This window comes from Danio rerio, chromosome 25, assembly GCF_052040795.2.
Source record: "Danio rerio strain M-AB ecotype USA chromosome 25, GRCz13ab, whole genome shotgun sequence".
NCBI classification, from domain to species: domain Eukaryota; kingdom Metazoa; phylum Chordata; class Actinopteri; order Cypriniformes; family Danionidae; genus Danio; species Danio rerio.
The window spans coordinates 39,737,275-39,765,073 of record NC_141045.1 but is presented as its reverse complement, the minus strand read 5'-3'; the positions used below and the strand labels follow the sequence as shown (position 1 = coordinate 39,765,073).

Genomic DNA, 27,799 nt, shown 5'->3' with positions numbered 1-27,799 from the left:
ATGCTGTGTTCTCTGTTAACCTGGTGCTGTGCTCTACATGGCATAATTAAATCTCCTAACCCCACTGTAATATTAGCAGAGTTTATACAGTCATTCATCACCAGGCCTCATCACGACTAGCGGAACCTGCTAGCTTAGCACACAGCTGTTGGAGAGCGCGCAGATCCTCTTCATCAGCACATCACTGAAACACAAACTGCAAAGTGTATTATTGCATGCTTTCTGATAATCACGGCATGATGAGTGGAGATGCACCAACATAAAAAATATATTCAGAAAATTCTAGATTTTGGACTAAAAACCAAAAAGTGCTTTTGTAATAATTATTAATCATTTGATATTATGAAAAAAATATTTCTTAATTGATCAAATTTGTTATGTTTTATTAAATATGAAGTAATTAACGTAGACAGAACCTGAAAGTGTCTTATTGCATGCTTTCTGATTGTCATTGCATGATAAGTAGAGATGCACCACAAAACAAAATCCGAAAATCCTGGATGCACTGGATCCAAAGTACTTTGTAATAATTATTAATCATTTTAGATTTTAAAATTAATTTTAATTAACATTTTAATATGTCAACTTTGTAATATTTTATTAAATATGAGATAATTATCTGAGACAGAAACTGGTCAGCATCTTATTGCATGCTTTGATCTTTGCAGAAAGTAGAGATGCACCAAAAAAATGTTAATTAATTTGTAAAATTCTGAATGCACTTGACCAAAAAGTGCTGTGTAATAATTATTAATCATTTTATATTTTAAAAATTATTGTTATTTTATATTTTATTTAATTAAATGTGTTACGTTTAATTAAATACGAACTGTGTGAGACTAAGTTAAATAACTTAAAAATAATAAATAAAAATAAAAATGCACATTTTAAAATATTTAAAGCAATATAAGTGAAATAAAATAAACAAATACATATAAAGTAAAATATTACAAAGTGATTTGAAATTAGGATAATATCAAGTGTAAAAATAAAAAAAACTATAGAACAAAAACAAAATAAACCAAAATAACACACACACACACACACACACACACACACACACACACACACACACACACACACACACACACACACACACACTCAAAACAATCCAAAAATAAAATGCATAATAAAATAAATATAAATAAAAAACAAAAATAAAACGGAAAATTAAAATAAATTATTAAATAAATTATATAAAACATAAAATAGTATGATAATACAGTATAAGATTTAATGAACAAAAAACAGAAAATATAAAATAAAATAATAAAAAATAAAATAAACAATAAAATACATTTTTTATATATAAAATATAATAAAAAAACTGAAATAAAATAAGATAAAGAAATAAAAAATTATAATAACATAAACAAAAAACACACACACACACACACACACATATATATATAAAAAATATATATATATAAGATAGACAAAAATAAAACAGAAATGAAAATTAAAACGTAAAACATGAAATAAAAAATAATCAAAGAAAAAAAATGATAAATAAAATAAAATAAAAAATAATTAAAATAAACTGAAAAATAAATAGCAATAAAAAAGTTAGTTGGTTTCCTGGCATGTGTGTTAACCTGAGGTGACAGTGTCATGACCTTTGACCCCTGTGCATACACTCTTCTTCAGGCCAGTGATTTATGTGTCCTCCTGAAATCGATCTTGTTCTGTTCTGATCAAAGCTGCACTAAAAGGTGTGTGTGTGTGTGTGTGTGTGTGTGTGTGTGTGTGTGTGTGTGTGTGTGTGTGTGTGTGTGTGTGTGTGTGTGTGTGTGTTAGAGTAAAGCATTACAGTGCTCATCCATTATGCATTCGCGTCCGCTGTCATTATATGCCCATTATACTATAGTAACGCTGCTCTTGTGTTTCTCTCTGCAGAGCAAAGCCCGTGTGGAAGTTTTACCGCTGGATTTGGCATCTCTGAGGAGCGTCCGACAGTTCGCAGAGCTCTTCAAAGCCACAAAACTGTGAGTAAAACACTGCCGAAATAAAGCAGATCCATCAGAGACTCAACAAACACGCAATAATCCACATCCTGAAGCTCAAACCTGCTGAATTCACTCAGCATAACAGTTTTAATAACTCTAATAACTGATTTTTTTTTTCTCTTTGCCATCATGACAGTACATATTATTAGACTATTAGACAATATTAGACTAGATATTCTTCAAGACACTAGTATTCAGCTTGAAGTGACATTTAAAGGCTTCACTAGGTTAGGGTAATTAGGCAAGTCATTGTATAACAGTGGTTTGTTCTGGAGATTATCCTAAATTAATATTGCTGAAGGGGGCTAGTTGTCACTGCCAACAGCAATCCAGCCTGTGTGCATCGCTGAAGAACTACAAATCTGCCACTTTAAAGAACTACACATCCAGTCATGCACCACTCACACGCACCTGTTCCTAATTTGATTGATTACACACACACACACACATGGCTGGAAGATGTTCATGAACTGATTAGATGGGTTTGTAAACAGCACACACACACTTCAGTGCTGAGTCTTGTTTACTGTATTTGTATCATTACAGCATCTTTCCCTTGCCTTGCCGTGTTAGACCCTTGCCTTGTTTTATTGTTTATTCCTGTCTGCTGCCTACCTGTACAGACCATTCGCCTGTTTATTGACCACATTTGTTCCTGTGTTGACCATTGCTTGCCTGACCATTCTCTTAATGAGTCCTGTATTTGGTTGTCAGCATCCCATCTCATTACACTAATAATATTGACCTTAAAATGGTTAATATTGATTACCACCCAGTGATTTTATCTAATAGTAATATAGTAATAGTATCAGTATAAATCATACTATAAAGCCAAAATAACATGACAGTGTTTCTTCCCCCTAAAAAATGACAGTGTAATGACAGAGATCACACAGACAGCTGAGAAAATATTCCAGACACGTGTATATTAAATCATAATTACACCTCATTAGCCTAATTAGTGATGAGTGCAGCTCACAGTGGAGAGACTCATCAACATTTACAGATTTATAAAGTGCTGAAATGATAACAGACACACACACAACCGTTCAATCATCCATCTTTACACTGTTATTACGTAATATAATTTCAGATGAATTATGATTAGAACTAAAATGAATCTTTATAATAATAATAATAATAATAATAATAATAATATAGATAATAATAATAATGGTAATATTAATAATATTATAGATAATTTCAACACCAAAACAGCAGAAATAAAAACTAAATATTACAAATACTGTATTATTATTATTACTATTATTATTATTATTATTATTGTGATATTTTATTATTATATATTTTTTGTCTTTTATTATTATATATTTATTATTATATATTTTGTTAATATTCTTTAGTTTATTAACAAAGAATTAGTAATTTATAATAATAACAACAACAACAACAGTAATAAAGATAATGATTAAAATAATAATATTAAATCATCATAATGATAATGACATTATTGCAATCATAATGATAATAATGATAGTAATATTAATGATGATGATAATAATAAAAAAAAAATAATAATAAAAACAGCAAAAACAATGAATAAATAATAAAAATACTGTATTATTATTATTATTATTGTTATTATTGTAATATTTTATCCTTATTTTACTCGTGTATATAATAATAATAATAATAATAATAATAATAATAATAATAATAATAAATAATGATGATGATAAATAATAATAATAATAATAATAATAATAATAATAATGATAATGATAATAATATTAATTATAATATTAATATTCATAATATTAATAATAATAATCATCATCATCCGTACTGTCCTAAGATGATATAATATTCTAAAAATCAAGAAAATCAATAGTAATGTCATTACTACTAACATTAATATAATAATAATAATAATAATAATAGTAATTATAATAATAATTACAACATCAATACAAAAGAAATAAAAACTAAATAATATAATTACTGTGTTGTTGTTGTAAAATTTCAGCATTACATTTTACTCTTATTTTTGTTATATTGCATATAAAAAAAATTTAACTTATAAATAATTAATAATTATTTTACAGTTATTGTATAAATATATCATTTATAATTCGGAATAATTATAATGATGAAACTACTACTACAAAAATTGATTGTTGTTGTTGTTTTTGTTATTATTATTATTATTATTATTATTAATAATAATAAGTAGAAGAAAATACTGTCCTAAAAATTGATAGGAACAATTTTAAAATTATGAGTTGATTAATAATGTCATCATAATATTACCAATAGACTCCATAAAAATGCCATTTCTACTATAACTATAATAATCAAAACAGCAGAAATCATGACCAGATTAAAACTGTTATTATTACTGTAACATTTGTATTATTATAGCGCAAATATGACAACTACAGTAAAGGTGTGTGTTTGTGTGTGTGTGTTTGACCTTCGAGTCTCTGCTGCAGTTTTAGAGGAGCCGCAGATCAGCTCTCCAGGGGCCGCAGGGCTCATCTGGCCCCCGGATGGCCCCGCGGCCAGCAGACACACACACACACACGCACACAGCAGCCCTCCGTCCTGCAGACAAACATCACAAACACACACTCCAGCAGGGTCTTCAGGAAAACACCAGCAGCAGCTCCTCAAAGTCACCCTGAGCAGTGTGTGTGTGCGCGTGCGTGCGTGTGAAAATGTGTGTATCTGTGCTTGTGTGTGAGTGTCTCTGTATACATACGTTTGGGTTTCTTTAAAAGTTTGTGGGAGCATGTGTGTGTGTGTGTGTGTTATTCATTCATTTATTTTCTGTTCGCCTTAGTCCCTTTATTAATCAGGGGTCGCCACAGCGGAATGAACCACCAACTTATCCTGCGCATGCCCTTCCAGCTGCAACTCAGCACTGGAAAACACCCATACACGCGTTCACTGTGTGGATTTCAAAGTTTGTGTATCACAGAGTCGTGTGTGTGTGTCTGCATTTTTCTGTGTATTAGAGGTTGTGTATTACAGTAGACTCCTGTGTGTGTGTGGGTGTGTGTCTCAGAGGTTGTGTATTGCAGTTGGTGTGTGTGTGTGTGTGTGGGTGCGTGTTTGTCTCTCTCTCTCTGTGTCAGGTCTGTGTGTGTGTCTCTCTCTCTCTCTCTGTCAGGTGTGTGTGTGTGTGTGTGTTAAAGCGCCGCGCTCCTCATTTCTTCTCTTCTCTTTGTTCTCAGCCCTCAGTCTGTTCAGGTGTTCATATTTCCACACACTCCGCTTTGTTTTCCTCAGGTTTTTGTAATGTTTAAAGAACTTACACACACACACACACACACACACACACACACACAGTGAAGTGAAGCTGATGTTCTGTGATGTTTCATTTCTCCGTCTATTGATTGCTTGTGGACAAATTCCTGACTCCAGTGTTCAGACTCAGAGCAATGCAATAAAGACACAAACGCACGCGCACACACACACCCACCCACACACACACACACACACACGCACGCACGCAACTAGAGAATATTCTCCACCAAACGACTGTTCTATTGGTTGTGTTTGCATATATTGTGTTATTGATAATTAATCAATAGAGTTGATCAGGCAGATGCTTCATAAGGTTTCTTCAGTCCTTCGCCTCTCAGCTGTGCAGCGTTCTCTTGGAAATAATTATTTGACATTTAATGCTTAAAAGTCTGTTTTGCATCTCATTTTATATTTCTTTAGTGCTTTAGAGGAGTTGAACTAAATTGGCCGTAGTGTATGAGTGTGGGTGAGTGTGTGTGGGTGTTTCCCACTACTGGGTTGCAGCTTGAAGGGCATCCGCCATGTAAAGTATGCTGGAATAGTTGGTGGCTCATTTCACTGTGGCGACCCCTGATGAATAAAGAACTAAGCCAAAGGAAAATGAATGAATGAATAAATATAAAGAAAGTTAAAATAAATCTTGAATGTTTTTAGTGATGTAAACACCTCTTTTATTAGTGATGTAAACACCTCTTTTATGAGAACCGAACAAACTAACACTTACGGTATCTTCACCATAAATATATCAAATTAATGAATACATGTAGAAAAAGTTATTCTAAGTGTTTCTGTTGATGCAAATGCCTATTTTATGAGAACCAAACCACCAAACGCTTATATTCACCAGAAATATGTAAATAAATTAACTAAGTTAAATAAATAAAGTAAAATAAAAAACTAAAAAAATAAATGAATATATAAATAAAATAAGTAAAATATATAAATAAGTAAAATAAATAAATAAATAAAATATCTGAATAAATTAAATAAATAAATAAATATATAAATAAGGAAAATAATAAATAAATTAATAACTTAATAAATAAATAAAAATATATAAAAATAATAAATAAGTAAAAAATAAATAAGTTAAATAAATAAGCAAGATAAATAAATAAAAAATGTATTAAATAAATACATAAGTAAAACAAATAAATAAGTTAAATAAGTAAATTAAGTTAAATAAATAAATATGTAAAATAAATAAGTAAATAAATAAACAAGTAAAATAAATATATAAATAAATAAATTGGCCGTAGTGTATGGGTGTTTCCCAGTACTGGATTTCAGCTGGAAGGGCATCCGCTGCTTAAAAAAAATATAGTGAATAGTTGGCAGTTCATTCCATTGTGGCGACCCCTATTGAAGAAAGGGACTAAGCTGAAAAAGAATGAATGTAAGAAAGTTAAAATAAGTGAGTTTTTAGTGATGTAAACGTCTCTTTAATGAGAACTGAACCACCTAGCTCTTATTTCTCATAAATAAATAAACAAATAAATAAAAAAATGTGTATGAAGTTAAAATAAGTGCGTCTGTAGCAGCGAGTTAACTCCAGTAAAGTGTCCCCTGGTGCAGCAGAGCAGATATTTCTGGCAGAAAGCAAACGTCTCTCGTCTCTCTCTCTCTCTCTCTCTCTCTCTCTCTCTCTCTCTCTCTCCCTCTCTCTCCCTCTTTCTGCGAAATGTTAATTTGTGTGTAAACGGCTCTCGGTGGAGGGAAGCATTTGTTGTGGGCATGATAATCTGCAGTTGTGTGTCCTACAGCGCGCTCGGACCCCCGCCAGGCACGTCTTCATAAGCAAAATAAAAAAACCCCCTAACAAATGGTTTTAATAGCTCGGCCCACATAATGCAGAAACTCCCTTTAAACGTGTTAATGCGGTCAGGGGGGTCGTGCGCAAATCTGCAATTTACGTGTGAGGGCGGAAACGAGCGGACGGGGACGAATAACGCTCCATACTTACTTTAAAGAACCCCCAGGGCACGACCTTTGACCCCACAATAATCTCTGGCCATAAAAGAGTGATTGCTTTTGTCTCCCTGCACTCGCGCAGGCCCACATTAAAGAGGGAAGACGGAGAAAACACACACGTGTGGTCATTACACACACACACGCAGTAAAAGAGCAGTCTCACCGCGCAACACTTTACAGTCGACGAGATGTTGAAAATAAACCTCTGCTTTCTCTCTGGACAAACTATAAAACAGCAGCTCTCCAGATCCTGTTGTTGATGTCAAAACACAGGGACACCATTGCAGAGTGTGTGTTATAAATCAAAGACTGTTTAAGGAAAGTTTTCATGTCACACTGTCCGTCTATTCCTCTAATATAGATCTAATGAAAAGCAAATATTGAATTGCAAAACTAAATGAAATAGAAACAGTTTTTAATGAGTGATTCAAAAATGTTGACACACACTAAAATAATTAAACTAAACAACATTAAACTAAAATAAATGCAAAAGCTAAATGCATGCAGTATGTAACCGTGTCTTCCTCTTTACATTTAATTATTTCTGGGAGCGAGAAGTGTTTGGTGGAAGAGGTTCTCATTTTAACTTTCTCTACGTTCATTTATTCATTCATTAATTTATTTGTTGTACAAATAGGTGCTAGGTTTGTTTGTCACAGAAGGCATTTGCAAAAACAAAACTTCCTTATTTTAACCTTCTCATTTATTTATTTTATTTATTTCTGGTAAATGTAATGTTAAGTTGTTCAGTTTTAACTAAAGAGATGTTTGAAACACATAAAAACCTCACTTATTTTAACTTTCTCTACATTTATTTATTTGTTTATTTATTTCTGCTAAATATAAAAATTTGATGGTTCGATTCTCACCAAGAAAGTGTTTGCAACAAAAACTTCCTTATTTTAACTTTTTTATTTTATTTTTATTTTATTTTATTTTATTTTATTTTTATTTTATTTTATTTTATTTTATTTTATTTTATTTTATTTTTATTTTTATTTTTATTTTATTTTATTTCTGGTAAATATAATATCAAGTTGTTCAGTTTTCACAAAATGTATGTTTGCAACACATAAAATCCTCACTTATTTTAACTTTGTATTATTTATTTCTTTATTTCAATATTTATTTATTTATTTTTTTTATTTTTTTTTTTCTGGTAAATATAAGCATTTGGTGGTTCAATTCTCACCAAGGTGGTGTTTGCAACAAAAACTTCCGTATTTTAACTTTATTTATTTATTTATTTATTTATTTATTTATTTATTTATTTATTTATTTTATTTATTTTAATTAATTTATTTATTTTAATTAATTAATTAATTAATTTATTTTTATTTATTTACTTACTATTTATTTATTTATTTATTTAATTTATTTCTGGTAAATGTAATGTTTGGTTGTTCCGTTTGCACAAAAGAGGCATTTGCAACACATAAAAACCTCACTTAATTTAACTTTCTCTACATTTATTTATTTGTTTATTTATTTATTTCTGGTAAATATAAGCATTTGGTGGTTCGGTTTTCACAAAAGAAGCGTTTGCAACGCATGAAAAACCTCACTTTCTCAACATTTATTTATTTATTTCTGGTAAATATAACCATTTAGTTGTTCGGTTCTTACAAAAGAGGTGTTTGCAACAACAAAAACTTGCTTATTTGAACTTTCTCTACACTTAATGTATTTTTATTTATTTCTGTCAAATGTCAGCATTAAGCAGTTGACACAGAAGTTTTTCAATACTGTATTTGTTTGTTAATGGAATGAATTATAGTTTATTTTTATTTTTGTTTTTTTTACTTTTAATTTCTCTCTCTTTTTATTATTTTTGTATAATTTGCTTATTTTTTGTTGTATATTCTTTGTGGATCTTAAAATAATTACATGAAGACTTCAGAAAATCAAAATCATTCAGTTGAAGGCAAAACTGTAAAAATTTAGTTTTTTATTAAACAAATATTTTATTTGTTCCAAATATAAAATGTTAATTTTATGTGCAATATTAGAGTGTGCATTTATTAGAAGTTCAAGTGTATCATCATATTAAATCAGAGAATACACCTCTCTTAATCCACATCTCTTCTTTGATTTGTGTTTACTGCTGTAAGGGCGGAGTCAACCTGTCACTCACATGAGATTAACCAATAGCAATCCACAATCATCCAATCAAGTCCCAGTGGACAAAATCAAGCCCCGCCCACAGTCCTGATCCAGTATATAAACAGCACAGCAGAGCCCCTAAAACACCACAGCACCCGAATTTACTTCTTCCAGGTGAATTCTGCATTTGATCTGAAGTGTGTGTGGCGACGTGTGTGTTTCTGGTTTGCGGGTGATATGGTGACCTGTGGGATCAGTTATCTGGAGCTCACGAGCATCACAGACATGTTCCTCTTCCATTACACGCTCTCAAACACAAGCGTGAAAGTCATAAAGTTTAATGGTGTTCTCTCGCAGGTACAATCACTCCCTCTCTCTGAGTCCACGCTTCATTAACTCCCAGAGAGATCTGTCTGAGAGAGAGTGTGTGTGTGTGTGTGTGTGTGCGTGCCACAGGGTCCGTAAGTGAGTCTGTCGGTGTGTGCATTTGGGCCACTCCTCACTCTTTGGCCTCCTATTAAAGGGGGATCTATTCTGCCCCTTATTACAAGATGTAAAATAAGGCTCTGATGTCTCTAAGGTGCGCGTGTGTGTGTGTGTGTGTGTTTCAGCTCAGAATAGCGCACAAATAATGTTCTCCAGCTCTCTGAAACTGCCCCTTTCAGGCTTTGATCCTAATTGTGTGGTATTGGGTGACTGCCGCTTTAAATTCAAATGAGATTGTGTTCCTTTTCAGAAGAGGGCGGAGCTACAGACAGCTCTGTGTGAGTCAGGTGTGCATGTTGTCGTTGGTGAGTGTGTGTTGATGCTTTTGTCAGTCTATGTCGCTCCTTTCTCTGTTCATCTAGAACTGCACATCTATAATCCTCTTAGTCTATGCTGACATGATCTTCAGCAGCTCAAACACTCTAATGGACAGACGGCTGCTGCTCACTCAGGCCTGCTGGACATGCTAATGAGATGGCCACTAGTGGGCGGAGCTTTCCCCCTTTGATGACACGTACAAAGAATGTCAATCAAAGTGCTTCTGCATCAAGTCTGATTATAAAAACTGGACAAGGCTGACTGATGGTGAACTCTTTTCGGATACTCCTGCTGTAAGTGTGTTGCGGGGAGAACATGCAAACTCCACACAGAAACACAAACTGGCTGATCCGGGACTTGAACCAGCAACCTTCTTGCTGTGAAGAAACAGTGCTTACCACTGAGCCTCCGTGACATCAGTAATCATAAGACAAATTATGAGTTGAGATAATCATGGCACCAAAACAAAAGAAATCTAACTCTAAATGTAATGAAGGTCTGGATGTGGGACATCAGAGAAAATAATTCAGTGGCTGTATTCACCTGTGTGTGTGTCTGTGTATGTGTTTATCTGTGTGTGTGTGTGCGTGCACTTGCCTCCAGTTATTCTATGTTTGCTGTCTATGAAAATCAAGTTATCTGGTCTGTTTGAACATTAGCCTGCTCTCTAGTGTCCGTTCCTGTATGTGTGTGTGTGCCAGGCTCTGTGCCCCTACCTCAGGTGTTGGCAGTCTGTGTGTGTATCTTAGCATGTGTGTGTGTGCATGTGTGCAGTGCTTGTGCCCGTCTCTCTGGTGTTTTCAGTCGCGTGTGTGTGCGCGTGTGTGTGTGCGCGCGTGTGTGTGCGCGCGCGCGTGTGTGTGTGTGTGTGTTTTTGTAGCATATCAAGACACAAGTGTGTATAATGTCATGGGCATGACATGTATGAAAGCTTGATTTCACCACAAGGAAAAAAAGAGACTTTCTTAGATAAAAGATGATTTAAAAGCTAAAATCATAATTAATTTTATACAATTAATGGGTGAACTCTCTTTTAACATTAGTTTCTTCTATATTTTTTTCTTTTATATATATATATATATATATATATATATATATATATATATATATATATATATATATATATATATATATATATATATATATATATATATATATATATAAACTTGTCATATCCTTCCATACATGTCATAAATGAATGCTTGACTCTACCACAGGGACTTTAAGAACAGACAGAAATGAAAGCAAACGCCCCATTATTATCGTTATTACTCATATTTTAGCCTCACAGGTCGCTGGTTCGAGTCTCTGCTGGGTCAGTTGGCATTTCTGTGTGGAGTTTGCATGTTCTCCCCGTGTTGGTGTGGGTTTCCTCCGGGTGCTCCGGTTTCCCCCACAGTTCAAACACATGCGCTATAGGGGAACTGATCAACTAAACTGGCCTGTGTGTGTGTGTGTGTGTGTGTGTGTGTGTGTGTGAATGAGTGTTTCCCAGTACTGGTTTGTGGCTGGAAGGGCATCTGAGGTGTAAAACAAATTCTGGAATAGTTGGCAGTAGTCTTGGCCGGTATCCAAATTTTAATGCCGTCAAACCTCCTCCCTTTTTTACCCCGGTATTACCGCGCATAATAAAAAAATGATGACGCAAGGCTCAGACAGCGTCACCAAACTGTTGGCTTGTGCCTAAACCATTCAGAAACTGAATATTGTATATGCGACCTTAGGTTCGTGCTCACCTGTTTGTCTTGTTCATATTAGAGATTTGTGTGGGATGCTCTCTTACACACACACACACACACACACACAAAGAGAGAGTGAGAGACAGCACCAAGCGATGCACAGCACCATGCTCTCTCTCTCTCTCTCTCATTCACACACACACAGCACTAAGAGGCACACAGCATCACGCTCTCCCTCATTCACACACACACACACACACACACACACACACACACACACACACACACACACACACACAAAGAGAGTGTGAGAGACAGCACCAAGCGATGCACAGCACCATGCTCTCTCTCTCTCTCTCTCTCATTCACACACACACAGCACTAAGAGGCACACAGCATCACGCTCTCCCTCATTCACATACACACACACACACTTGCACAAAGCGACAAACAGCATCTCGCTCTCTCTCATTCATACACACACACACACACACACACATGCACAGAGCACCAAGCGACACACAGCATCTCGCTCTCTCTCATTCACACACACACACACACACACACACATGCACAGAGCACCAAGTGACACACAGCATCTCGCTCTCTCTCATTCACACACACACACACACACACACACACACACACACACACACACACACACACACATGCACAGAGCACCAAGTGACACACAGCATCTCGCTCTCTCTCATTCACACACACAAACACATAAACAGCATTTACGCGTGTGCGCGTGTGCTCGCTCGCTCTGGAGTGATATTGTTAGACCACGCGCCCGCTCCCCTTTCAAATTACACCAGAGTTACGGACTGCTCCTGCGATTTATTCTAAAATTTATTCCCGCAACGCACAAAATCTGGTCGGGTGCCGCGGTATAGCAGCAGGAATGCAAACCTCTATTTCGTATTTAGTACCTCTCCCTTCTCATTCGGTCGAAATTGGAAATACTGCCACACTGCAGGTCACTTGGTGCGCGACTCACCATCTTACCACTCTCTCTCTCTTTCACACTGTCCATTGGTGACAATCACACATACGCATTTGTAGGCATTAAAGAAATAATATTTAATACTTGTCTCTTATTAAAGTGCACTGTTTTTATGATGGTATAACGGTATTGAAACTGACATCGTTGCTATTTTTAGATCCTGCAGTATACTATATTACCGTATTATTGCCCAAGCCTGGTGGGCAGATCATTCTGCTGTGGCAACCCCTGATAAATAAATGGACGAAGCTGAAGGAAAAATAAATAAATGATTGTTTACTAACATGAATTAAGTGATTAATTTAGCATTAAACATGCATTTTTATTAATATTGTTGTGAAGTTTTACTAAAAATTAATCACCCCAAAATTGCTTAAAACCTCCTTAAAGACCAAAATGAAAAAAAAAAAAATCTTAAAATTGTTACTTTTAAATGCATAAATTGTTATTAGCTGCATGTTTTTATTGCTGTAGTTTATATCCTCCATTGCCCTGTTGTAGGTGTGACGCTGATTGTGCTGAGTGTGTGTTGCTGTAAAGGTCAGCTGAAACCTGTGCTTTTTTTTTCTAATAGACACTCACACACACACACACACACACACACACACACACACACACACACACATACATGTGTAACCGTGGCCTATGCTCGTTTCCCATGATCCCGTGCGTTTGCGCCGACGCAACGCTGATTTCCGCACAGAACCTGGAGGGAAATGTGGAGTGTACTTCTTTTTTTTTTTTAATGTCAAAGAGAAGACTCATTAAAACAGGGGCATAACAATTCCTCCATTAATTTTCCAGCAACCAGTTTTTAATTAATAGTGCAGGCAGTATTAAATATGGAGTACACAAATTGCCTTTGGGCCTCGTAATTAATTCTAATGGAAGAAATTAAAAATTGGTGGGGTGGATTGAGATTATTCTGCTGTATGGCTGTGGTTTCGGGACCAATGGAGCGACTCTGTCAAACCAAAGATCTCGCCTGGACTTCACACACACACACACATCTCTGTCCTTCTGCCTGATGATGGAGAAACAATTGACCTCAGGAAATAATTACATTAAAATAATTCTTCAAAATCATTCATTTAGTGTAGATTGCGTTTTACTCTAGTGTTGGTCTTTATGGGTTTTTGTGTTGTTTGTGGTTCATAGTTTTTTCTTTTTTTATATATATTTTGTTTTTGTGCTCTGCTTTGTTTTGTGTGTGTGTGTGTGTGTGTGTGTGTGTGTGTGTTTTGCTTTTGTTTATAAAAGATTTTATAATAATAATAATAATAATAATAATAATAATAATAATTATTATTATTATTATATTTATTATTATTATATTTATTATTATTATATTTATTATTATTATATTTATTATTATTATTATTATTATTATATTTATTTTTATTATTATTATTATTATTATTATTATTAATGCCTTTTTTTTGCCATGGAAAAAAGCACAATAAGATTAAAAATATTTTACCAGAGTGTCCTGACCAAGATTAAACCGTATACAGTTTGCATGGGTTTAACAAAAATAATAGAATAACATCAATTAAAACACGTATACCTTGGCGTTTATAACTGATTTGGTTATGAATTTAAACATCTTTTTATTTATTTTTTATTGTTAATACTGTTTTTTCTCGTTTTAAAATGGTCAAACTCATTCTTTAGCTGCAGCTGATCATAGAGGGTTGGAACAGATCTTTTCATCCCAGTTTCTTAGCAAATCCTGTTCATTTAAGCGTAAAAGTTGATTTTGCATCGTCCTTCAATGCTAAACCAAACCTAAATATCTGTATACAGGGCTTTACATTAACTTTTTGGATCACCAGCCACTGTGGCTAGTAGATTTCCAACATTACTAGCCACTTGCTATTTTCACTAGCCAAACTTTTGTTGTTGGGAAAACATGTTTTATATGCATACATTTGACTTTTGCATCCTAAAATGACTTGATTTAGATTTTGTGTTATGTCCACATGCCTCCTCATTCATTTCACCTTGTGTGTGTGTTGTGTATGAGCTTGCTCAATGAGCATGAGCAAATGGGTTGTCGCATTGCAATTAGTTTTTATTTCACACGACTCATCAGGGATCAAAGTTAAGGATTTACCAATTTTATCTCTGACCACACCAAAAATGTTAAATGTGTCAAAGCAAGCAAAATACAGCTGTATACATGTGCTTTTTAATTCAATAAAACTTTTTTTGTAAATTGACACTACTTTTTAAGAGAGGGCAGGACCTGGGCATACTTGCATGTAGAGATAATATTTTTGCCAATTTCAATGACATGAGTAAAAAATGTAATCTTTAAAAATCTGACTTTTTTCAATACCTCCAGGTTCATCACTTTATTCAGACCCAGTGCTCTGTATTCCCTCAAATGCCTGCTGAATCTGGACTGGACTTAATTTTAAAGACCCTTGTACACCACAAAGGCCTTGCAAAATGTACAACTTGATTATGACATTCCGTTACGTAACACTAGAGAATATTAAAATGGAATGGATAGAACAACTAGGAATTAATGTTTCAGATAAAGCAGTTGATATTATAAACTAGACTTCATCATGTGCGCGTCTTAATCTGATTCAGATGACATTTTTGTTCCATATTCAGTACAGCAAAACCAAACTGGCTAAAATCTTTATAGTATTTGTTAATTGTAGTCTTTTATAGTTTGTCTATGTTGTACTTCAGAATGAGAGTGTTTTCCTTCTGTTTTCAGGCCTCTGCATGTGCTGGTGTGTAACGCTGCCGTCTGCTCACAGCCCTGGCGTCTGACGGAGGACGGGTTCGAATCCACCTTTCAGATCTGCCACCTGGGCCACTTCCTCCTGGTGCAGCTCCTGCAGGACGTCCTGCGGCTCTCGGCTCCGGCACGGGTCGTGGTGGTTTCCTCCGAGTCCCACAGGTCAGCATTTCACATCATTCCTGCAGACGTATGCAGATATTCAGTAATTCTATACACTGTATTTTAATGATGAACATGCACAGGATTGATATTGAGGACACTGCAAAAAATACAGGGGTTGGACAATGAAACTGAAGCACCTGGTTTTAGAGCACAGGAATTCATTGGTGTAGCTCCTCAATACACCATCAAGTGGCAGGTTCAAGTCCTGCACAGCGGCCAGAAGGATTTTGAGCCGTTCTTCTTCAGAATAGTGTTCAGGACACTACTGATGCTGCTGGAGGCAAAACTTTCCTGACTCGCTCCTCCAAAACAGCCAAAAATGCTCAATAATGTTTAGATCTGGGTACTGTGCAGGCCATAGGAGATGTTTAACTTCACTTTTATCTTTATCAGACCACTCTATCTATCTCTATCTACTGTCTCCAGTCCTTCTGTTTGTATTGCTGCATTATCGTCCTGAAACACACCACCGCCCTCTTGAGACGATGTTTGATCCATTGGGTCACATGGTCCTCCAGAATGGTTGGGTAGTCTTTTTTTCATGTAATATTATGACTTTATTACTGTAATATTACAACTTTTTTTCATGTAATATTATGACTATTACTGTATTAAGACTTTTTTCATGTAATATTACAACTTTATTGCTGTAAAATTACAACTTTTTTCATGTAATATTACGACTTTATTATTGTCACATTACGACTTAGCTCTTGTATCACAACAGCTTTGTTCTCGTAATATTATTACTTTAATCTCGTATCACTAAGAACTTATTTTTGTAATATTTTGACTTTATTCACACAATATTGCGACTTTGTTCTCGTAATATTATGACTTTAATCTCATATTAATAAGACTTTATTTTTGTTATATTATGATTTTTTTCAATTAAATATTACAACTTTATTACTGTAATATTACGACTTTTTTTCACGTAATTTTACGACTTTTTTCATGTAATATTACGACTTTATTACTGTAATAATACGACTTTATTGTCACATTATGACTTTACTCTTAATTCACAACGGCTTTGTTCTTGTAATATTATGACTTTAATCTCATATTAATAAGACTTTATTTTTATAATTGTACAACTTTATACATGTAATATTACAACTTTGTTCTCATATCACTACAACTATATTCTTATAATATTACTACCTTATTATCATAATATTACGACTTCATCCTCATATCACTACGACTTTGTTCTTGTAATATTATGTCTTTGTTCTCGTATCTCTAAGATCTTATTTTTTTAATAGGATGACTTTATTCATCTATTATTGCAACTTTATTTTTGTAACATTACGACTTTACTCTTGTATAACGACTTTGTTCTCGTAATATTATGACTAAATTCTTGTAGCACTACTACTTTATTCTCATAAAATTGTGACATAATATTACAACCTTTATTTTCCAGAGATGTGTTGCAGCTGGAAGGGCATCCTCTGCGTAAAACATGTGCTGGATAAGTTGGTAGTTCATTCCGCTGTGGCGAATAAATAAAAATAAAAGGACTAAGCTGAAAAGAAAAAGAATGAATGAATATTAGGACTTTATTCTCATGTCACTTCAGCTTTGTTTTCGTAATATTATAACTTTATTCCCATATCACTAAGACCTTATTTTTTGTAATATTATGACTTTATTGATGTGTTATTGCGACTTTATTCTTATATATCACTACGACTTAATACATGTAATTTTACGACTTAATTCTTAAATCAGTACGACTTTATTATAGTACACGTCTTTATTCTGCTAAAATGTAGTCTGTATTCGTAAAAAATACGACTTTATTCTCGTATCACTACAACTTTATTAACATAATAGTCTGACTTTATTATCATAATATTACGATTCTCATATCACTACAACTTTGTTCTCGTAATATTTTAACTTTATTCTCGTATCACTAAGACCTTTTTTCAATAGCATGACTATGTATTATTGCAACATTATTATTGTAATATTACGACTTTAATCTTGTATTACTAAGATTTTATTTTTGTTATATTACGACTTTATTCTATTGCTACAACTTCATTCACATAATTTAATGATTTTATAATCATAATATTATGACTTTATTCACATATTATTGTAATATTACGACTTTATTCTTTCGCTACAACTTCATTCACATAATTTTATGACTTTATAATCATAACATTATGACTTTATTCACATGTAATTGTAATATTATGACTTTATTCACATGTAATTGTAATATTATGACTTTATTCACATGTAATTGTAATATTATGACTTTATTCACATATTATTGAAATATTACGACTTTATTCTTGTATGACAACGACTTTATTTTCATAAAATGTTTTATTCTCGAAACGTTTACAATAACCTTGTAAAATACAGTATTTGTGGAGTACAGATTGGCGACTCTTGAAGTTAAGAAAGCATGATTATTAAATAAAGCAGATTTTCGATGAGCTCCATTAGATTAACAAGCCCCGCATGAAAAACCGATTTACCAACAGTAAAATCACTGACTGCATGTGACTGCAGGAACTCCTCCATCGAGTCTCTCAGTGTGTTTTTATTATCCACAGTTCCTCCATCCTCCTCATCTCTATCAGTTCCACTGGCTTTAATGCGTGGCCTTTTTGCGCTCCTGGTCTGACCTCTGACCTGCAGGAGATTATATTTGGGACGGTGTTAAAGCTTAAATGTGTGTTTATCTGTTTCTGCAGCGCGGCTTTACTGACATTTTCCTCCGACAAGAGGACAGTGATAGTGCAAACTCACCTCTGAAAAACACACCGATCATCGCCTTTATGCTTCAGTCTCTTTCAAGCCGCAGCCGCAGTTATTAAATACCAGGCTGACCTGACCTTTTCATTCCTCTGCGCTGGAAATAGACTATTTGTGTGTCTGACGCCTCTGCAGGGACGCGCCTATGGATTATCCTGGGCTGAGATGATGACAGACTGGGAGACTGGAGCTGCTAAACTATTACTGGGAGAGTTCGGATAAATGCTAGAAAATATTGTTGTATGTTGGTTGTGTCATTGCAAATGTGATATATCTTATTTTTTTAGTGGAGCATAAAATGTGTCTTAAATAATTACGCAGAGCTCTTGAAGTTTATTTTAGTTTAAATTATTAATTCAATTTAATAATTTAACTTTTTATTTTATTTTATTTTATTTTATTTTTAACTTAATTTAAATTAAATTAAATTTTATTTTATTTTATTTTATTTTATTTTATTTTATTTTATTTTATTTTAATTTAATTTAATTTAATTTAATTTAATTTAATTTAAATGATTTTCATGTGCTTTTTCCGGGGCCTGGTTGCAGCGACAGTCTTAGGAGAGAACCCCAGACTTCCCTCTCCCCAGACACTTCCTCCAGTGTTTCCCTGGCCAGCCGAGAGACATAGTACCTCCAGCGTGTCTTGGGTTTTTCCCGAGGCCTCTTCCTGGTGGGACATGCCTGGAACACCTCCCTAGGTAGGCGTCTAGGAGCAATCCAAAACAGAAGCTCGAGCCACCTCAGCTGACTTCTCTGGATGTGGAGGAGCAGAGGCTCTACTCCAAGATCCTCCCGGTGCAGAGCTCCTCAGCCTATCCATAAAGGTGTGCCCTACCACCCTGCGAAGGAAACTCATTTCGGCCACTTGTATCAGAGATCTTGTCCTTGCGGCCATGACCCAAAGCTCATGACTATAGGTGAGAGCAGGAACGTAGATTGACCAGTAAATTGAGAGCTTTGCCTTTCAGCTTCTTCACTACAATACATCGACAGCACTACTGCTGCCACTGCACCGATCCGCCTGTCAATCTCACTCTTCATCCTTCCCTTACACTCGAACTAAACCCCAGGATACTTGAACTCCACTTGGTGTAAGGACTTTGCTCCGACCTGGAGATGGCAAACCACCTTTTTTCCATGGAGCACCATGGCCTTGGACTTGCAGGAGCTGATTCTCAGCAATCCGCTCCAGTGCACGTTGAAGGTTCATGTTCGATGAAACCAACAGAACAACATCATCTGCGAATAACAGAGATGAAATCGCCAAACCAGACCCGCTACAGCCCAAGGCTGCCCTTTGTCGCCTATTCTGTTTATAAATTAAATAAAATAAAATTAAATAAAATAAAATTCAAATTAAATTCAAATTAATTTTTAATTTAATTTAATTTAATTTAATTTAATTTTAATTTAATTTAATTTAATTTAATTTAATTTAATTTAATTTAATTTAATTTAATTTAATTTAATTTAATTTAATTTAATTTAATTAAAAATAAGTTAAATTAAATTAAATAAAAAATAAATTGTATCGTGTTGTGGTGTTACGCTAATAAAAATAAAATTAATTGCGTGGTGCATTGCTATCAAAATAAAATAAAATGTGTGACATTTGGTGATTTAAAAAAACTTGAAAATTAAATTGAAATAATTTTAATTAGGAATTTAATTCAATTCTAGTTTTTGTACAGTGCTTTTTTAATAGTAAATAAACTAAACTAAAAAATAAGTTAAATAAATAAATATTTCTTTATTAAATTAAATTAAAAAATATATATTTTAAATATATCAGGAAAACAATGCTGTATCCAAACCTGACAGGGTTGACATAATTAACGCCCAATGCTATAGATTACTATGTAAAATTAAATTGAAATAAATTGAAATTCAATTAAATTAAAGTCTACTTGTAAAGTGCTTTTCATAAAACAAATAGTAAATAAATAAAAATATATTTATTAGATATTTATTTATACATATATATTTGTTTAATAATTTAGATAAAGAAAATAGTAATTTGTATATATCAGGAAAATTTTCCTGTATTCATTCCTGACAGGGTTGACATAATTGACACACACTGATATTAATTTCTGTGTAAAAGCAGGACAATTTAATTAAAGTGAAATAAATTTAATTAAATTGAAATTCAATTAAAGTTTAATTAGATTGTTTTACATAATAATAAATTAAGAAATGAATAAATAAAACTAACAAATAAAATAAATATTTCTTTATTAAATTAAATTAAAAAAATAAATATTTAAAATATATCAGGAAAACGATCCTGTATTCAACCCTGAGAGGTTTCGCATAATTGACACTAAGTGTTATTGATTTCTGTATTAAAAAAACAGGAATATTAAGTTGAAATAAATATAATTAAATTATATTTCTGTAGTGCATTTTACACTAATTATAAATAAATACATTAATATATACCTGTTTATTAAATAAAAAATAATAATTTGTATCTATCAGGAAAATAATCTTGTATTAAATCCTGACAGGGTTGACCAAAAACACAATTATTCCACAATAAATACATAAACAATCAAACTTAATAAACAAACAAATAAAATAACGAAATAAATAATTGTGTATTTAATCATTCATTCATTCATTTTCTTGTCGGCTTAGTCCCTTTATTAATCCGGGGTCGCCACAGCGGAATGAACCGCCAACTTATCCAGCAAGTTTTTACGCAGCGGATGCCCTTCCAGCCGCAACCCATCTCTGGGAAACATCTACACACACATTCACACACACACTCATACACTATGGACAATTTAGCCAACCTAATTCACCTGTACCACATGTCTTTGGACTGTGGGGTAAACCGGAGCACCTGGAGGAAACCCACGCGAAGGCAGGGAGAACATGCAAACTCCACACAGAAACACCAACTGAGCCGAGGTTCGAACCAGCAACCTTCTTGCTGTGAGGTGAATGTGCTACCCACTGCCTCGCCTTGTGTATTATATCAAATAAACAATATTTTGAATATATCAGGAAAATGTATTCAATCTTCACAGAGTTGACACGATTGACCCCAAATGTTATTGATTTCTCTGTTAAGAGCATGAAGATGAATAGATCTGATCTGTGGTGTTTTGGGAGCTCCTCCAGTCTCCAGTGTTTTCCCGCCGTGACTCCTGCAGATGTTATTGTTGTCGTTGTTGTTGTTGTTTACCGGAGCAGAGATGTCTGATGTCAAACAGTCGGACAGCGACACCACGTCTGATCGCTGCTCATGTAAAGCCCATAATGAAGAAGGAACACACACACACACACACACACACACACACACACACACACACACACACACACACACACACACACACACACACACACACACACAAGCACACAGCGTCTGCGTTCGGGGGCTTGTCAAACATCTGGCGTTTAACAGCTTCGTCAGAGCCAATTAAAGAACATCATGTCGCAGCTTTGATTTGCATGGAGCCGGAGCCGGAGCCTGCCAGAGCTCATTTACTTCATTTCTCCATCCGCTCTAGGCAAATACCATTCTGATGGTCTGATAACCTTGGATAAAAATATTGCGATGTCACTTTATGGAGCCTTTTCACATTTGTGTTTCTCCGTAGCAGAAGTCGTCATAGTTGATTAACATAGTTGATCAACTTCAGTTCACTTCAGTTTTCTTCAATTCACTTCAACATCATTCTGTTTGGTTCTCTTCTCAATCAAGTTCAGTTTGATTCATTTCAGTTAATTTTAGTTCAGTTCAGTTTTCTTTTATTCAGTTCAACTCTATTTCATTCAGTTCACTTCAGTTTGATTTGTTTCAATTCACTGCTATTCAGTTTAGTTCAGTTCAGTTCTCTTCTATTCACTTAAACTCAATTCAGATCAGTTCACTTCAGTTGAGTTCATTTTAGTTTTACTTCACTTTAATTCATGCAATTCAGTTTTTTACTTCCACTCAGTTCACTTCAATTTAGTTCTTCAATTCATTCAATTCAGTTCGCTTCACTTCAACTCAATAAACTTCAATTTAACTAAGTTAATTTTAATTCAGTTCACTTCAACTCATACAAATCAGTTAATTTCACATCTACTCAGTTCACTTCAGTTCATTCAGGTTACTTCAATTAAGTTTGTTAGTTCACTTCAGTTCAGATCAGGTCAGTTCTCTTCAATTCACTTCACTCAATGCAGGTCACTTCAATTCATTCATTTCAGATCAGTTCGATTCAACTCAATTCAATTTAGTTTGATGCAGTTATTTTCAATTAAATTAAATTTAGTTCAGGTAAATTAAATTCAGTTCAATTAAGTTTATTTCAGTTCACTTCAGTTCATATCAATTCAGTTCAATTGACTTCTTCAATTCACTATATTAAGCTAATCTAAATCAATTATCAGTTCAATTTAATTAACTTCAGTTTACTTCAATTTAATCAGTTCACTTAACTTCAACTCATTTGAATGAACTTTAATTCACTACATTAAGTTTACTTCAATTCATTTTCAATTCAATTCATTTCAGTTCCCATCAGTTCAGTTCAATTCCATTCTATTCACAAACTTAATCTAGTTCATTTCAATTCATGCAATTCAGTTCAATTCACCTCTACTCGGTTTACTTCAATTTAGTTCACTTCAATTAAGTTAATTTAAATTAAATTCACATTAATTCTTTCAAATTCAATTTAGTTTAAGTTAATTTCAGTTTAGTTTGAATCAATTCAGTTCTGTTCAGTTAACTCAATTTAGTTTAATTAACTTCTTCAATTCACTGCATTAAGTTCACTAAAATTAATTTTGAATTCAATTCAGTTCACAGTTACAATAGTTCAATTCACCTCTGCTCAGTTCACTTCAGTTAATTTTGATTCAATAATAATAATAATAATTCAGTTCATTCTATTAAGTTCAGTTCAAGTCAATTCAGTTCAATTTATTTTGTTTCAGTTCAGTTAAATTCAGTTCAGTTTAATTCAGTTCAATTCAATTTTCCTCAGTTCACTCCACCCAATTCAGTTCAGTTCACTTCTTCAATGCATTACATTAATTTCACTTTAATTAATTTTCAGTTCAATTCAGTTCACTTCTTCACTTTAATTTAATTCAGTTCAGTTCACTCCAGTTCATGCAATTCAGTTCAGTTCATCTCAACTAAGTTCACTTCAAATAAGTTCAATTCAGTTCACTTCAACTCATTCAATTCAGTTCTCTACACTTAAACTCCATTCAGTTCAATTTACTTCTTCAGTTCACTACATTAAATTGTCAGTTCGATTCATTTCAGTAAGTAACTAAACTCGATTCAGAATTGCTTCATTGGCACGACTGTGGAAAAACCCAGTATTGTCAGAGTGTGAATGTGTTTGTCTGTGTGTGCAGGTTCACAGATCTGCTGGACTCGTGTGGGAATCTGGATCTGGATCTGCTGTCTCCTCCACAGAAGAACTACTGGTCTCTGCTGGCCTACAACCGAGCCAAACTCTGCAACCTGCTGTTCTCCAGCGAGCTGCACCGCCGCATGTCCCCGCACGGCATCTGCTGCAACGCTCTGCATCCCGGAAACATGATGTTCACCTCCATCCACCGCAGCTGGTGGCTCCTCACGCTGCTCTTCAGCCTCGCGAGACCCTTCACCAAGTCCATGGTAAGAGCTGGAGGTTACTCTGTTTTACAGCATGAGCTGCTGTGGGGTTGATAAAGGGTGTCAATGGAAGATTTTGAGGCGTTTTTTTAATGTCTGGAAGAGCTGTGCAGTGAAGTGGTTTTGTCTCAGTTTTTGTGGATCTGTAATTCGTTACTTGAGGTTTGATTAGTTGTAGCTTTCTGATGACAAATCCACTAGAGGGCGATGTTTAAGTTTTTGAGTTTCTGGAATGTTACAAAGGGTTTGTTTTGTTGCTCATTTCAGGTGACAAATCCACTAGAGGGCACTCTTAACATTTTGAATATGTACTTTGTTATTAATGGTTTGATTTGTTGTAAGTTTTTTGATGTAAAAAAAACAGTTGTTGTCTAAATTTTTGCAAATTTGTTATGCTACTAAAGGTTTATTTTGTTGTAGATTTCTGATGGCTATTATACTAAAGGGCACTGTCTATGTTTTTGAGAATCTAATATGTTGCTAAGGGTTGTTTTTGTTGCACATTTCAGATGTCAAATCCACTAGAGGGCGCTGTCTACATTTTGCGAATCTGTAAAACAATACTAAGGCTTTGTTTATTGTACGTTTCTGATGACAAATCCACTAGAGGGCGCTGTCTACATTTTGCGAATCTGTAAAACAATACTAAGGCTTTGTTTATTGTACGTTTCTAATGTCAAATCCACTAGAGGGCGCTGTCTACATTTTGCAAATCTGTAAAACAATACTAAGGCTTTGTTTATTGTACGTTTCTGATGACAAATCCACTAAAGGGCGCTGTCCACATTTTTGCAAATTTTTAATGTTACTTAGGGTACATTTTGTTGCACATTTCAGATGAGAAATCCACTAGAGGGCGCTGTCTACATTTTGAATCTGTAATAAGCTATTTAGTGTTAGTTTTGTCATACATTTCTGATGGCAAGTTATCTAGAGGACAAATCTGTAACATGTTACCTGGGGTATGTTTTTTTTTTTTTTTGCATGCTTTTCATGACAAATCCTCTAGAGGGCGCTGTCTATGTTTTTTGCAAATGTGAAATACGTCAGTAAGGGTCTGTTTTTGTGCAATTCAGATTACATATCCACTAGGGGGCGCTTCTACAATTTTGAGAGCCTGAAATACATCACTTGGAGTATGTTGTGTTGCAGGTTTCTGATGACAAATCCACTAGAGGGCGCTGTTTACATTTTTGCTAATTTTTAAATGTTATTTACGGTACATTTTGTTGCACATTTCAGATTTGAAGTCCACTAGAGGGCGCTGTCTACATTTTAAATCTGTAATGTTATTTAAGGTTCGTTTTGTCGTACATTTCTGATGGCAAATCCACTAGAGGGCGCTGTCTACGTTATTGCAAATGTGAAATACATTGGTTAGGGTATGTTTTTGTGTACATGTACATGCATGGGTATGGGTGTGTGTGTGTGTATAGTGCGTTTATATGTATGCAGCTAAATAGTGAGTGTGTGTTTATAATTTTGTGTGTATAGTGTGTGTGTGTGTGCCACTTCTCATAAAGCCCAGGTGGGCATAAATCAGACGGGCAGCTCTTCCTGTAGGCTCTGCTGGAGTCGCACATACTTACAGAGAGAGAGCGAGAGTAAAACTCTGCATCCTCATAAATCACAAATCCTTCCTGTGATCAGCTTCAGGCCTGTGTGTGTGTTTGTGTGTTTGTGTGTTTGTGTGTGTGTGTGTGTGTGTGTGTGTGTGTGTGTGTGTGTGTGTGTGTGTGTGTGTGTGTGTGTGTGTGTGTGTGAGATCATGTATTAAAGGGAAAGCATCATCATGTCAGACGTGTGTGTGGAGTGTGTGCATCTCTGACTGATTCTTGTTGTTTTGAGTCGCTGACGGCCGCTTCACACAAACTGATCAATTCATCACCTGTCAGACATTAATTTTGCTGAAGAAAATGCCAGCGCTTAATAATCATCATCATAAGTGTTTCCTCTTCTTATTTTTCTTCCTTCCTTTTTTCTTCTTCTTTATTTTTCTTTCTTCTTTCGTCCTTTTGTCTTTTCTTTATTTTTTCTTCTTTTTTTCTGTTTTCTTCCTTTCTTTGTCTCGTCATTTTTCTTTTGTTTTCTTTTTTCTTTTTCTCCTTTTTTTCTGGTTCTTCTTCTTTTCTTTTTTTCTTACATTTTCTTCTTTTTCTTCTGTATTCTTCTGTATTTTTATTTTTATTTCCATTTTCCGTATTTCTTTGTACTTTACTTTTTTACTTTTTATTTTTTTCTAACTTCTTCCTTGTCCTTTTTTGTCTTTTTTCTTTATTTTTTTATTTTGTTCCTTTGCTTTTGTCTTATTTCTTTTTCTTTTTTCTTTCTATTTGTTTACTTCTTTTTTTCTTTTTCTTTTAGTCTCTTTTCTTCTTTCTTCTTTTTTTCTGTCTTCCTTTTTTCTTTTGTATTTTCTTATTTATTTATTCTCATTCCTTCTTTCTTTTTGACTCCTATCTATCTATCTATGTTTTTTTCTTTTTCTTTTTTCTTCTGTCTACTTGCTACTTTACTTCTTTCTTTCATTTGTTTTTTCTTTTCTACGCTTTTCCTTTAGTCTTTTTTCCTTTGTTCTTCTTTTTCTTTTTCTTTTTTTTGTCCTTTTGTCATTCTTTTTTCTTTTTTCTTTAATCTTTTTTGTTCCTTTCTTTCTGTCTTCTTTTTCTTGTCTTTCCTTTTGTCATTTTTTTTCTTGTCTTTCCTCTTGTTTTCTTCTTTTTACTCTTCTTTTTCTTCATTCCTTCTTTTTTATTCTTTCTATTTTTTATTTATTCTTTCTGTCTTTACTCTTGTTTTATTTGTCTACTTTCATCTTCTTTCTCCTTTGTTCGTTTTTGTCTTTCTTTTGTTTTTGTTTTTTTTCTTATTCTTATTTTCTATTTCTTATTCTTTCTGTTTCTTCTTTCTTCCTTTCGTCTTTTCTTTCTTTTTTCTTTCTAGCTTCTTCCTCTTTCTTTCTTTTCCTTCATCTTCTTCTTATGATTATGATGATGTGTAATTAATCTAGTAATTATGTCTCTGTATATTGACAGTAGCTGTAGAGATGAGTGTGTAAAAGCACAACTCCTGCTCAGGTGTTCATGTGCCTTTCTCTTCTTCCCTTCTCCTCTTCTTCCCCTTCTCTTCTTCTTCCTCTCCTCCTCCTCTTCTTCCCTCAAATATTAGAGAAGTGAACAGAAAACACTGCTCTTATTTTATTTACCGGTTATGAGGCCGTGAAGATGCTATCGTATTAATTGCTTGCGGTCTCATATGGGATGCTGGGAAATTGTTGAAGGTTGCAGAGCTCTGCATAATGTTGACAGGACGAGCCTGGAAGGATTTTACACCAGAGCGCGGTAAAAAACACCTTTGTCTTCACCGAGAAGCTGTAGGTGATTTATAACTGCGCAAATCTACAATAAAACCTCTGATTGTGCTGTTTTATTGCATCTGACTGCCACACTTACACACTTCAGGATTCCTATCACTTTACATCCCTAATTACTGCATGATCATTATGCTTCATCACTGTATTGTGCTCATTAGTGAAGTTTTAATCCAGTTATTGACCTGAGCTGCAAAAAAAGTTTAATTTTACAGGTATATTAACCAATACAATATTGGG

The 27,799-nt window shown here is 34.0% G+C and overlaps 1 protein-coding gene across 7 annotated transcripts in view; it reads left to right on the top strand.

Annotated features, from left to right (window-relative positions):
- wwox (WW domain containing oxidoreductase) overlaps nucleotides 1–27,799 on the top strand; it is a 343,773-nt gene that overhangs the window by 80,006 nt on the left and 235,968 nt on the right. For 4 of the 7 annotated variants that reach the window (NM_200913.1, XM_087310524.1, XM_087310525.2 and 1 more), the window contains 3 exon segments: nucleotides 1,897–1,985; nucleotides 15,577–15,762; nucleotides 23,928–24,192. In NM_200913.1, the coding sequence (NP_957207.1) occupies nucleotides 1,897–1,985; nucleotides 15,577–15,762; nucleotides 23,928–24,192 (540 nt within the window). 7 annotated transcript variants of the gene reach the window in all.